The sequence below is a fragment of the Macaca thibetana genome, chromosome 1 (genome assembly GCF_024542745.1).
Source record: "Macaca thibetana thibetana isolate TM-01 chromosome 1, ASM2454274v1, whole genome shotgun sequence".
In the NCBI taxonomy this organism is placed as follows: Eukaryota; Metazoa; Chordata; class Mammalia; order Primates; family Cercopithecidae; genus Macaca; species Macaca thibetana.
The window spans coordinates 59,193,354-59,208,100 of record NC_065578.1 but is presented as its reverse complement, the minus strand read 5'-3'; the positions used below and the strand labels follow the sequence as shown (position 1 = coordinate 59,208,100).

At 40.0% G+C, this 14,747-nt stretch overlaps 2 protein-coding genes across 2 annotated transcripts in view; both read left to right on the top strand.

Moving 5' to 3' along the window:
- C1H1orf87 (chromosome 1 C1orf87 homolog) overlaps positions 1-12,816 on the top strand; it is a 1,078,851-nt gene extending 1,066,035 nt beyond the window's left edge. Inside the window, exons 11-13 of the mRNA XM_050804178.1 lie at positions 722-801; positions 4,335-4,542; positions 12,377-12,816. Coding sequence (XP_050660135.1) covers positions 722-801; positions 4,335-4,542; positions 12,377-12,537 — 449 coding nt within the window. The 3' untranslated portion in view covers positions 12,538-12,816. The remainder of the gene's footprint in view (positions 1-721; positions 802-4,334; positions 4,543-12,376) is intronic.
- The window catches only part of LOC126962825 (mitochondrial import receptor subunit TOM22 homolog), a 448,771-nt gene that overhangs the window by 262,245 nt on the left and 171,779 nt on the right, over positions 1-14,747 (top strand). The window lies entirely within an intron of this gene.

The window sequence follows — 14,747 nt, the reverse complement described above, 5'->3', positions numbered from 1 at the left end:
AGCAGCCTGCAGCAAGTAGTGCCTGGAAAACAGAATCCACTGGATTAGGGATGAGGCTGTTCAACCTCTTCCCGTCCAGTACCACTGACCATTGAAAGGAGCAAGGAAGGAAGATGAGAAAGGTTGTGCGTGGTCCTTTGGATGCACATGTGTGTAAAAGGAGGGACAGAGGTTCTTAAGAGGCAGGACCACAGGAAGACATCCCTTCAACTCCCTAAGTTATAAAAGCCTTTCTTAGGGCCTTGCTACAGGCTGTTGTCTCTGCTTTTCTAGAACTCTCTGCTCTGTGTGCATCACCACCATCATCTTTGCCTGGATAACTCCTCTTCAGTAGTGATAAGTGCTACAAACACAACTAAAACCAATCCTTCAGGTTGCAAATTTGTGTCACTTCCTCCAAAACCCCCACCACTGTCACCCCTGCCCCAAATAAGTTTAAACACTTTCCTATTTTCTCATATTTTTCTTTAGTTTTATTTATAGTAACTTGTGACTAAGTAATAATTTAGAGTCATTGTTTAACATCTACTTCCAAATCTAAGGTCCACCAAGGTGGGAACCAGGTTTTTCTCATTCATCAGAGTGTTCCCATTACTTAACACAGTGCCAACCACAGAGCAAAGCCTGCATTTTTTTTGTTGTTGTTGACTGATGTATATGTATGTATTAAACGAAGAGACAAAGCTAAACCCTTCCCTTTTTTTTTTTCATTCTTGTTCAGGGAAGAATGAAAAGAAAGCCCCAGCCCCTCCAACGGAGCCTGAAGTCCCTGAGATGTCTCAAAGCAAAACTGAACATATGGTATGCACCTGGGGCATATAGAGTTTGGGGGAAGGTTTTCGTGGATACTTGGCCTTTTCTCTGATGCTGGATGGGGCTCTCTCCTGTGGGTTTTGATTTTCTCCCAAACCCTTGATGTCAGACTATCTTTGCCTTCAAGATTCTCCTTGGGCAAAGAAGGAGGCAAAAGAACTCGAGTGTGGGTTAGTTTCTGTCCTTGCTGGTTTGCAGAGACCTATTGCCATCACTTGGTGATGGGCTTGCCACCTGCCCCAAGAAATTAGACTTGTAGCACAGCACACGTCTGGGTGTCCTTCCAAATCTTGTGACCGATTCACAAACTGCCATGAAAATAAAGAGTGGTTATGAGATCTATTTTAACATCTTAATTTCAACTTCCAGAAACTAAGGGTGACCTTTTCCCCAGACATCACATTTTAAAATGTAATAGCCTCTCTGATTAAAAAGAAGAAAGAAAAAAACAAATCTGGCAAGCAGTGAAAACCCATTTTAATATTCCCAGCATTTAGCCAGAAGAAGTTGTAGACAGAATTGAAAAACAGCCTGAGTTTTTCTGTTGTTGTTTTTTAAATGCCCGGATTAGAACATAATTCATCTTAAAATGACGGGAGGCCTCCTCATGCACTTCACACGTTGAAATATTTTAGAAAATAGTACCCATTTTGGCAAGCCTCTTGCCATGCAAGAAACAACAGCAAATGCTTTTCTCCTTGAGTGTTAAGTCTGTTGTGAATAAGATTATAAAAAATATACTTTGCTCTTTTATTTTGCCTCTTGTTTAAGGAATTTATTGCATCTCTGTGATAATTGATTCTTCTCACATTCCTGCACAAACAGAATTGATTGTCCCACTTTTTAGAAAGGGAAATTAAAGCAGGGGTCTGGTAAAGCAGTAAAGCAAGTTGCTTATTGTCCCTGAGGAAATCATTCATTCATTCACTTATTCATTCATTAAACATGTCTTGACAACCTACTGTGTGCCAGTCACTAGCCAGACCTCAAGGATACATTAAAAACTATCTCACAGGCCCAGCCTCTGGATCTCTGGTAGAGGTAATACTTGAAGCAGACATAGACAACATCCAGTAGGAGTGCTGTGATGGGTTGGGGAGCTACAAAGATTCACATCTTTCCCAGCCTGGGGCTGTTGGGGAAAGCTTCCCACAGTAAGTAAACAATTAGCCAAGTCTTGAAGAATGAGTAAGAACCCAAACAATCAAGGCATATATGGCAAGAAGCGCTTTTAGAACAGAGGTAACAGCATTATAATGGCAAAAAGGTATAAAACAGCTTCAATTTTTCAGGCTTTTTGTGGCCAAAGAAGAAGATATGTATATAGGACTAAAAGAAGATAAGCTGGGAAGATAAGCAAGAACTAGAATATAAATGGTTTTGTGTGCCAGGCCAAGGAATGTGAATTTCATCCAGATACAGTGGGACCAAAACAGTGAAGGATATGTTAGTTACATTGTTAGTTACTTGCTTAAGTCTGATTCAGATCCCTACAAATCTCCCCTTTCCCTTGTCTGCAGTGGTCAAAGAGAGAGTGTTGAACTATCTAAAGAAATATAAAACTACTTAAAATTAATTTCTCAGATCCAAGGGCACCTGTGATCTTTCTAAAATTATCCATCAAAATGTATGCAAATGTGTATTAGTCTGGTCAGATTTTCTAAAGCTTTCATCTGATTTCTAAAGTAGTCCAATGCTCTAAACAAAGTATAAGAATCACGTGATTGAGACCATCCTGGCTAACACGGTGAAACCCTGTCTCTACTAAAAACTTCAAAAAAATTAGCCGAGCATGGTGGCGGGTGCCTGTAGTCCCAGCTACTCAGGAGGCTGAGGCAAGAGAATGGCGTGGATCCGGGAGGCGGAGCTTGCAGTGATCCGAGATCACACCACTGCACTCCAGCCTGGGTGACAGAGCGAGACTCCGTCTCAAAAAAAAAAAAAAAAAAAAAAAAAAAAAAAAGAATCACTATTCTAATTTGCTGTACAAAAACTTTCTGCTTTTCCCAAAATTGATTTTATCAAAGTAGAATTCTTTTTATAGGAATTCCTTAAAATGTACTGGTTGTTTGTCATCCATGTGGGTACAATTTCATATAGCATTCCATTATCTCAAACAAAAGAATTCTTTACATTCCCCAGCAGCAGCTTAATCCATGTTTGTTAACCAACTCAGAATTTGGCTTCTCATTGCACTTACAATTCTTTAGGTCTCTGGGATTCTCACAGCTTATATATGAGAAGTTTGAGGCAAAGGTACAAAATTGGAAAAATTCAGACATTTGAAAGTTGGGGGAATACAGATGGTATACAAAAGTTAGAGGCATAATTTTATGGTGAATTAGTTAGGAATATTTACATTGCAATGAACAAAACCAACTCTACTAACTTAATTTATTGGAAGAATAGAGAAGCATATTATGCTCCCAAAGGACAGAAATACAACAATGAACTAAAACCAGAGACTCTAACACCATCAAGACTTCCTATATCTTTTTTCTTCTCTCTGTTGTCAGTTTCATATTCTCTGTCTTTCTATCTCAGCAGACAAGCTTTTTCTCATTTGCAGTACACAAAAGGGAAAACCTGCTAGAGTTCCAATATCTCACACAGAATCACCTCCATTTTTCTCTCACAAATAGTACCAAAATTCCTAGACAGTGGATTTTTGGCTCATTTTGCAATAGATGCCCAGTCCTAAACTATGCAGATAGAACATGGCAGTTCTTTCTACAGCCGTGTGGATCAGCAGGAAGGGCAATTTCTGCAAAAGGTGAGCTGGGCAGATCAAATAATAGATGCCCACTCGCTGCAAATGGTGAAGGTCAGAATGCCTTATATGGCACTGCTGGGACTGATGTGTCTATTTAATCCTAAAACACCTCTATTTGATACTGGCAATGAGGTTAGGACACTAAGATGAGATAGCCTTTATGCCCTGCTTCTAGTCTTAGGTCTACTATAAGATGTGTGTGATCTTAGTAAACCCCTTGTACTTTCTGGGCCCCAGCCTCCTTTGCTAAATGAACAGGACTGGCAGATTAAGAGTGCTTTAGCATCCTTTAAAATGGACCCATAAGCCTAAGATAATATCACTATTGTTTCGATCATCTTTTGTCAAAAACCTCACACTCATGACCCAGAGGTATTTCTATCAAGAAGTATGAGCATTGTCTGAAGTCTACCCCCTGCACACCCTACTAGTACAAAACAGAGTAGAACATCATGAAAAGCCTCAGTCAGTTACAATGTTCTTTGCTTCATGCAAGTCAAAAATGAAAACTGAATAAACATCATGATGTCACCCTTCTCTTCAGACACACACACACACTTAACATGTTTGTATCCAAGATTTGGCAGATACGATCTTGTGGCACTGAAGATTTGAAGCTCGTCCTCTTAGCTTTCCAAAGTCAAACCTTGCAATAAATCTTGCTAGTTGTGTGGCCTCATCTTTGGCCAAGAGACTGGAGAAGCTCTGGGTGGTGAATGTGTTGCCAATGCTTTTGTTGTTTTGGTAGAAAACTCCAGAAGAGGAGCTGCAGCCAGAAAGCTCTCCTGCTGAAACTTCAGCCCGCAAAGATCCTCTGAAACCTTTAAAGATCAGGCCAGTCTCCCAGCCCTTTGTGAATCCAGCTGTGAAGAATGAGGCTGAAGAATGTGAGACGTGGATAGACAGGTTCAGGAAGCTGGAAAATGCCCTCTACCTGTGTGATCTGAGTAACACAGGTGAAATATGAATTGTAAAGCTGGTATAGCTTTCTATTTGTGCTCTAGTTTAAAAGTAGGCACCTCATTTTCTTTTGCCTCTTGAACAAATGATACAATTAATGTATAGATCATGTGCCCTGCACTGTGCTGAGCACAATCTGGAAATATGAAGACGAATCAGAGGGGAATCCCATACCAGGTTGCTTCTAATTTCTTTGTGTTCCCAATGCTTCCTACACCCTACTTCCAAAAAGTAAACCCACCATCCAGTTTTATAATTCTCCTGATTAAAACACCACAGAGACACCCCACTGATAAAAGGGTGAACTCCCAACTCCTTAGCAAGGCAAAGTCTGGTCTCTATCCACCTGGCCAATCTCTTCTCCTACTATTGATATTCTCTCAGCACGTCCTGCCCAGTCATAATGAATAACTTGCCTTGCCTCAAGCAGGCCTTGTCTTACACATGCCTGTGCCATTTATAACTCCCAGTCTTTCATCTGAGCTCTTTGTTTCCTCTATACCTACCCCAACCCCCACCAACTCCCCATCTTGTCCCCCTAAACATCTTTTATGTTTGAATTCAAACACAATTCCCCTGAGACTCCCAGACAGATCTAGGTCAACTTTCCTGCGGCTTCTTAGAATTCTTTAACATCCATCATCATATGCAACATATTGTATATTTTTATTTGGGGACTTATTACCATCTCACCAGTAGACTATATTCCTTTTTCATCCCTGGCACCTTGCACAGTTTTGTTTTGAGGAAACAAATACATGAGCCAATGTGCGTAAATAACCAAATCCAAGATAGATGGTGATAAATGCTGTTAGAGGCTGCTCTGGGGGCATTCAGAGAAAAGTGAATTTCTTCCTGGTGGGGTCATCATGGAAGACTTTGTTAATGTTAAATTGATCATTAAACTTAAAATGCAGTTTGGTCACAAAGGAATGAAGTAGCCTTTTCTGGCAAAGGTGCAAATGCTGCGTGTGAGGCTCCATGCCGGGTACTCAATATAGGGGCTATTAAAAAGAATGTTAAATGATAAAGATGGAAATAAAGAATGGGGCCAGATATTGAAAGATTTTAAATGCCAAATCAAGGAATTTGGAGTCAATTCAAATATAATGAGAGCACGGAGAGTTTCTAAGCAGAGGAGTGGTGTAATGAAGTTGTACTTCAGAAGGATCCTTGATGACTATGTGCAGAATGAAGGAGAAAGTGAAATAAGGGAAAGTGGAAAGGAAAGAGAGAATGAAGTCTAGAACCAGGTCAGAGTGCTGGGAAAAGGGGGAGCAGATAGAAAAGCACATTGTCCCAAACTGTCTTATTTACTTACATACTGTTTTTCATGAAGAGTTGGTGTACACATTAGTACTATCTAGAAGTAATCATATGACAATGGCAATGTCTGCCTTTTCATTCTCTTTGTGTGTTTTTGTTTTGCTTTGAATTTCCAAAGCAACTTAATTCTAGACCACAGGAAGTATAATTGCCATATAAAATCCAAGGACTCTTAATAATTATACCAAAGAGAAAAAATCCCTGAAATTTTTAAATGAAAGATTCATCTGGTTGAATTATAAAGTTATTTATTAAAAATCTGTTATGGGCCCAGCACTGTGTTAGAGGCTGAACCAAGAGGAAAACCGGAAAGGATGAGACATGGTCTCTGGCCTCAAGGAGCTTACCTTTAGGTAAGACACAGAGACCGGCAATAGTTCAATGCCAGTAAACAAACAAAATTAAAACACAACATTAGCTATTACAAATGAAGGCACATGGCTAGGCATGGTGGGTCATGCCTGTAATCCCAGCACTTTGGGAAGCTGAGATGGGAAGATCACTTGAGCCCAAGAGTTTGAGACAAATGAAGGCACAAATAAGAGTTCAAGAGTCAAAAGAAAAGTGAAGGTATGAAATGAGGCTCACCATCCAATGTGAGGCTGGGGACCCAGAGAGGAGAGAGAGAGAGACCCAAGGGAGAGAGAGAACTTGAGCTGAGACTTCAGGTAGAATTTGGATAGTTGGACAGGTCATCCCGAGTTTGAAGTCACCTCCTGCAAAAGTTAGAAAGTGCGGATGAGTATGATAGAGAAGCAAGTAGCAAGACAGGACTAGAGATGCACGTTGGACATGCAGTAAAGTTGAGAACCTATTATGAACCCTGAGGGATAGGATGAGGCTTCATTCTCTACCCAGTATGCAAACATACATGCAGATGAGGGCATAATGCAAACTGAGATGGATGATTTAGGGAAGGTACTGGAGAGAAGGAGATGAAAAGTTTACTGAAATAACCCTGAGTCTGGGTACTCATACCAGGGCTATGAGAGTGGTGATGAGGTTACAAGCAATAACAAAACATTTTTAAAAAATGACAGTTCGAAAGAAACAAATGCTTACTTGTGATAGTGGATAATGGATCATAAACTTAGTTGCTAAGACACTCTCCAAAGACTGGGAGCTTTCTCATGCTTCTGAACCGTTCAGAGGAAAAACGGAGTTTGTTGACTTTGGAGGCAGATTCCGACAGATTTGAAATGCCTTTCTCATGGCCTCTTCACTATTTATGCCTGTTTTCTCTGTTTCCATGAAATTCATTAGTTCCTCAACAGCCAAGGAATGTGTCAGCCAGATCTGGGAAAATCTACAACTGTCTTTGATGAGGAAAGAGGATTAACTGAGGTCACTTTGTTGGTTTATTAACCCACAGTACTTAGCAGACCACCATAGCCCCATTCTAGATGCTGAGCAGATGATACCTGCTTTGCCCATGGATGAATCACTATTCTTTATTATGTGCAAAGAAATATGTAGGCCAGCATGTTCTTCATCCAGGATGAGGACAGGCCATCCATCATCACATCAGTGCTTCTGGGAACCTACTGTGCTTATTCTCTAATGGGGGTTGTCAACAAAATAGACTTGAGGAGAAGGGATAAGGAATGACTATGAATAAATGGTCGTGTTTTCTAAAGACAAAAAAGAGTGGTTAAGATAAATGTCTGGGTGAATGTTGCATTTGGAATTTTCCCAGTGAACTAAAGGCTAAATAGAAAATGTTTTAGAGTTCAAGGAGGGAGAATGCAATGAGAGCCTTAAAGAAATTTCTCTGCATGAGCCTGGACTTTACATACACTACATCACTAAATCCTCATATCAACAACATGCTGAAGGGATTAGTATCCTTATTTACAGAGGAGAAAGCCAAACTCAAAGTGATAAAATAATAGCCAGTAAGATGGTGAGCCATAATTCAAGCCCAGCTCTCCGTGAATCCCCACTGCACCAAGTCCCATGACATACTGGAAAGAGCACACGATTTTGCTTGTTTTTGTATCAGAAGATTTAGATTCAAAGCCAGACTCCACCAGTTGTTGATCTGTAAAAGCCAGTCTCTTACATTCTCTTCGCCTGTTTTCTCATCTATAAAGTAAAACTGGTAATAATAAAATATACATCCCAGATTTGAGAAAGGATCAAATGAGATAAAATATTGAAAGTTCTTTGTGTACTGTACAATGAAGTTGATGTTAAAAAGGTTCTTATGGTTGGGTGCAGTGGCTCACGCCTGTAATCCCAGCACTTTGGGAGGCCAAGGTGGGTGGATCACCTGAGGTCAGGAGTTCGAGACCAGCCTGGCCAACATGGTGAAACCCCTGTCTCTACTAAAAATACAATGAGCCAGGCATGGTGGTGGGCGCCTGTAGTCCCAGCTACTCAGGAGGCTGAGGCAGGAAAATCGCTTGAACCCAGGAGGTGGAGGTTGCAGTGAGCCAGGATCATGCCACTGCACTCCAGCTTGGGCAACAAGAGCGAAACTCCATCTAAAACCTAGGTAGTACCATTCAGGACATAGGCATGGGCAAAGATTTCATGTCTAAAACACCAAAAGCAACGGCAGCAAAAGCCAAAATTGACAAATGGGATCTCATTAAACTAAAGAGCTTCTGCACAGCAAAAGACACTACCATCAGAGTGAACAGGCAACCTACAGAATGGGAGAAAATTTTTGCAATCTACTCATCTGACAAAGGGCTAATATCCAGAACCTACAAAGAACTCAAACAAATTTACAAGAAAAAAACAAACAACCCCATCAAAAAGTGGGCAAAGGACATGAACAGACATTTCTCAAAAGAAGACATTCATACAGCCAACAGACACATGAAAAAATGCTCATCATCACTGGCCATCAGAGAAATGCAAATCAAAACCACAATGAGATACCATCTCACACCAGTTAGAATGGCAATCATTAAAAAGTCAGGAAACAACAGGTGCTGGAGAGGATGTGGAGAAATAGGAACACTTTTACACTGTTGGTGGGATTGTAAACTAGTTCAACCATTATGGAAAACAGTATGGCGATTCCTCAAGGATCTAGAACTAGATGTACCATATGACCCAGCCATCCCATTACTGGGTATATACCCAAAGGATTATAAATTATGCTGCTATAAAGACACATGCACACGTATGTTTATTGCAGCACTATTCACAATAGCAAAGACTTGGAATCAACCCAAATGTCCATCAGTGACAGATTGGATTAAGAAAATGTGGCACATATACACCATGGAATACTATGCAGCCATAAAAAAGGATGAGTTTGAGTCCTTTGTAGGGACTTGGATGCAGCTGGAATCCATCATTCTTAGCAAACTATCACAAGAACAGAAAACCAAACACCGCATGTTCTCACTCATAGGTGGGAACTGAACAATGAGATCACTCGGACTCAGGAAGGGGAACATCACACACCGGGGCCTATCATGGGGAGGGGGGAGGGGGGAGGGATTGCATTGGGAGTTATACCTGATGTAAATGACGAGTTGATGGGTGCAGCACAGCAACATGGCACAAGTATACATATGTAACAAACCTGCACGTTATGCACATGTACCCTACAACTTAAAGTATAATAATAATAAATAAATTTAAAAAAAAAAAAAAAAAAAAAAAAAAAAGGATTCTTATTATTTCTTTTATTTTGGTTCTGGTTAGAAAGGACAGGCTTTCCAACATTAAGATGGATTGTAAGGGCTATTTTATGCAGCTGTTCTGGACATCCCCTAATGACAGAGGAAATTAGACAGATACAAATTTCATTCAGTGGACTTTTTGTTTGACTCTAGGAATCTTCTATCAGTGGTAAAGCTTAGAAGATAGAAAATACTACTGTGATTCCTAGATGTATTTTTTAACATAACTTTTAATTTTTAATTAAAATACAAACTAAATGCCATATATTTTAATAATAAGCAATTACATATATAGTGTTGATATATTTTTTAAATAATGTTGATGATATAATTATAATTATCCTATAGTAAAAGTTTACATTATTGAGTGCTTACTAGTACTGGATACTGTGTGAACTTAATATTTTATTGATTTTTGCACAATTTAATTATCCCTATTTTCTCTTTCTTCTTTCCCTCTTTCTTTCTTCTTTTGACATTTATTTATTTATTTATTTATTTGAGACAGAGGCCTCACTCTGTTGCCTGGGCTACAGTGGCATGATCATGACTCACTGCAACCTCGACCTCCCAGGCTCAAATGATTCTCTCACCTTAGTTGGTGCATGCCACCATACCTCGCTAATTTCTTTTTTCTTACAGTCATAAACATATTCCAAATCCATGTCTTATATTTCCAGAGGCAGGGTGAGGGGAAATGGCCAAAGGAAGCAAACCTAGGCAGGACTGAGAGCAGCCATCCTATCCAGAGAACTTCGAAGATGCAATTGACCAACTCAAAGAATGAGGTTTACATAAATGAAAGGACCACTGTTCTAATGAGAGAGATAAACAATAAATAGGCAATGAACAAACCAGAACAGAATAGAAAATGAACATACTGGAATAGAATAGAATAAATTAGGACCCCAACTGTTGTGGCCTACTGTTAAGAATAACCACTAGAGAGTAATTGAGAGGGTGGAACCATGCTCAATAGTAATTGCACATTTAAAAATGAGTCATATTTTGTATCTTAAACTGAGATGATAGGTATCTACCACTGCCCAACTCTAATGGACTAGCAGTGGCTTTCTGCAAAATGACAAGGCACTGCCTCTGGATTCTTTAAGAAAGAATTTCACCATCACTCTTATAGTTTGCTCACACAAAGGAGAGTAAAAGAGGCCAGGCACAGTGGCACATGCCTATAATCCCAGCACTTCAAGAGGCCTAAGGGGGAGGATTGCTTGAGCTCAGGAGTTCGAGACCAGTCTGGGCAACATAGTGAAACTTCATCGCTACAAAAAATTTAAAAAATTAGCTGAGAGTGGTGGCACATACCTGCAATCCCAGCTACTCATGAGGCTTAGGTGGGAGGATCATTTGAGCACAGGAGATCAAGGCTACAGTGAACCATGATCGTGCCTCTGTACTCCAGCCTGGGCAACAGAGTAAGACCCTGACTCAAAAAAAAAAAAAAATGATCCCTACTTGAAGCAATCTCTTTCCCCTCATTCCATAATGTACTGTAGTGGTTAACCTTAGGCAATCAAGAGACTTGCAGTCTCTAGGCTTTAGTTTCTCCCTCTGTGAAATGGGTTATTGTAAGGATTCAATTAGTTAATATTGGTGAAATGCTTGGAGCAGTTCTTGGGACATAATAAATTTTATATTTACATATTGGTTATTATAATTATTATTGTTGTATCCCAGTTAATTTTCTGCATAACTTCTCTCCCCCATGGGTCAGAGATCTTCCAGAGGTAGCAGAATAATTCTCTAAATCCTCTGTATTCCCAAGCACAGTATCTGACACATAGAAACTTGCAATTAGGGGCTTATGAGTGAGTTATTGATCTTCAGTGATGCCATGATCTACACTGCAACTCCTTCCAACAGCCATCAAAATCTACCCAATCTTAACATGGAAAGCTTACTGACATTGGTATTAGCATATATAATGTGTGGGCACCAGAGCACATCCTGCAGTCATACACATTACCACATCTATTATGCAGATTCAAACTCTGAGCTATGAGAAGTTAGATGCCTTACCTCTGATTGCACAGCAAGCTGGAGGGAGTCACAGGACAGCCAATCTTCTGCATCTTTGTATTCCGCAACTACAGATTCGACCAACTGCATATCAAAAATATTTTTAAAAATAGACATAAAATATAATGACATGATGACAAAAAACATTAAGAATTTTAAAACACAGTATAACAACTATTTACGCTGTATTTGCATTGTATTAGGTGTTACAAGTAATCTAGAGATGGTTTAAAGTACATGGGAGAATGTGGATAGGTTAGATGCAAATACTACTCCATTTTATATCGGGGCTTGAGCATCCATGGGTGTAGGTATCACTGTTGGAGAGGGGAATATCATGGACCCAGTCCCTGCGGATACCAAGGAACATCTATAAATACATTTAGAGAAATGCATTTTAAAATTAAGTTGTTTAATCCCTGCATGCTTAGGAGCGTGTTTGGAGACTTTAACAAGATAAAATGAACTCAAGACAATTAGAAATTACTTCTGCTAGGCACCCCCAGTGTTTCAAATATTGGCCTTATAAGTTTTAAAGCTACAAAGAAAAGCTTAAATTGCTTTAGAATTTTTCTGTGAATCTTATTGGATCCCATCTTGTTCTCTCTCCCCTGAAATCACCCTCAGATTCTTCCTGAAATCTGTAATGCATACCCACGAGTTCAAATACTTTTTAAGATGCTACTTGATTTTTAAGAAGCTTAAAGTTGCAAAATATTATCATTTAGCCTTTACCTGGAAGTCATTCAAGCTAATATGTAGTTTTCTCTGTTTTCCCTCTGTCCTCTTTAAAAAACCTTCCACCTACCCAATCCAATCACAGGAGTTCTGGAGAAGGAACGAGCCAGACGCCTCATTCACAACTACAATCTCATTTACAACCTGTCCCTGAGCCCTCGGAAAATCGACCAGGCCTTGCGCAGATTCCGTTTGGGAGAAAATATGCTCTTGGAGCCAGCACTGCGGTACTTAAAGGAGCTATGATAACAAGCCCATATTGTGAGAACAGATGTTTCCCTTATCTCCCTTTTTACCCAGACACGTGTTTCTCCCCAGCCTGAGTATAGTGGCGGAGACATTGTCAGAGTGCAGGCCGATGCAGCTATTGTAGATGCTTTTGATTTGGACTTGGTTTCTGGCTATGATGCTCGCTCATAAGCAGCTCAAAGTGATCAGAGGAAACCTAGTTTTATCTTTTGATGTGGCAAGAACCCAGCTACTTAGAACCTCCTTCTGTTTTAATAAAGCTTATTATTAATATTACATGTTTCATTTTTTCCTACATTGCTAATCAAACTGTTGTTTCAAACCCCACAATTCCACATCACATAGTAAAAACCACATTACATGTTGCCACTTGCCCACAGTGCCTGGAACCTAGTAGACCTATAAACATCGTTTTTGGATAGGTAAATCATCCCTTCTCCTGATCATTATTCTGGGAAGGATTTCCACATTAGAAGAAAAATGAAAGTATTACCAATGCTCTATCTTAATCTTAAGCAGTAGAAGAACCATTTCAAGTGAGGTTTTCTGAACAACTCCAATATTTTCGGCAGTACAAAACTAAACAATGTTACACTGTCTCCAGGGGTATTTTCCAAAAGTCCCAGATAGAAGTTTTGAGGAAGGACTTCTTGGGAAAAAGGGTTTTGGGAATAGGTAACATCCTCTGCTCTGTCTGGACAGGAAAACCAGGTGGAACTTTCCATCAGTTCCCATAGTTCTTCTGTTCTTAACATCCCCCCAACTTTGCACCTCTCACATAGCACACAGTTACACACATATCACACCCCACTGGTAGCATGAGCTCATTGAAGAGACACTGGCCTGGAGCTTCAGAGATAATGTGCTCCCAACACCATCACTAATACTGGGTGATCAGGGTACTGAGTTTCCAATCTGTGTGCCAGACAAAATGAACAAGTTAGGTCAAGGGGAAAATCAAACAGAAAGGCCTCTGAGCATCCCTTTCTGTGCATTTTATCAAATAAGGTGCTTCATGTACTCTTATAGACAAGACCTCAAGAACAAAACTATTTAGATCCACTAAAATAAATGCTCTCTAAGGTCTCCTAGTCTGACCTGCTTTGGTTTTTATAATCCTTGTGTTGTCCAGAAAAATGACTCTTGAAGCCGATGGGCTACCCTTTCTAGAACCCCTTGGACTTTCTAGCTGCCTTTTAGGTCAAAAGAGTAAGCAAATAGACACTGCTTTCTCGTTCTACCAAAATGCCAAGTAAGGATAATTAGAATAGTAGGTCAAAAAATTTAATATGCCTTGAGCAACGACTGTGTTTGAGGAACCTGACATATTTTGTTTGATCTATCTCTGACAATTAAATAAGACAGGTTTCACCTCTCTGTTTCACAAATGAGGAAACAGGCTCAGAGATGTGAGGACAAGAAGGCTGTTAGGTTGTGTCAGTTAACATCTGCCAGAAGGTTCGTGCTTCCTGTGAAGGACTGGTCAAATGATACTGAGAAGGTCTCACTTTACCCTTCATCTCTGGGAGTAAGTGGGTTGGAGAGGCAGTTCAGGTAAAAGAAGTTCCTAAACCTGAAGTTGGGGTTATTAGACAAAATCATAAGGTCCTGAACAGCAATGATTTTCCCTTGCCCAATTCTTAATATCCAATATCTAGTATAGTTTTTGATAAGTAGCTCAGCATCACCAAGCTACACAAATGCAGGGGGCTGCATTTACATAGAATGCAGCATGAAAGGTGACACCAGAGCTGTGTGACCACAGGTTAAGCGTGACCACAGGTTAAGCGTAACCTGTACTATAGTCTTGGCTGAATGAATACTTCTATAAGTGGGGTAACCTTTACCAGATCTAGATCCACAGTCACCCTACCACCCCACCCCCCTGTATTTCCACAGAGAGTAGAAAAAGAATAAATAAGCGCCAAAATCTGGCTCTTGCACTTAGTGGGTGGTAGCCTTGACAAGTTGCTTAATCCCCCTGGAGTTCAGTTCCTTCATCTATAAAACAGAAGCAATTGCATCTGTTTGTAGGATTGTTATAAACATTGAAAGCAATGCCATTTGGACAGTTCTTTGCATGTAATAAAGATATACCTTTTTATGTCCCTTCCCTTAGCTGCTGAACATTCAGGAACCTTCCAAAGAACTTTGAACAATGGTCTATGTGAAATGGCATAGGGAGGTCAGGCCACTACTACAGCAAG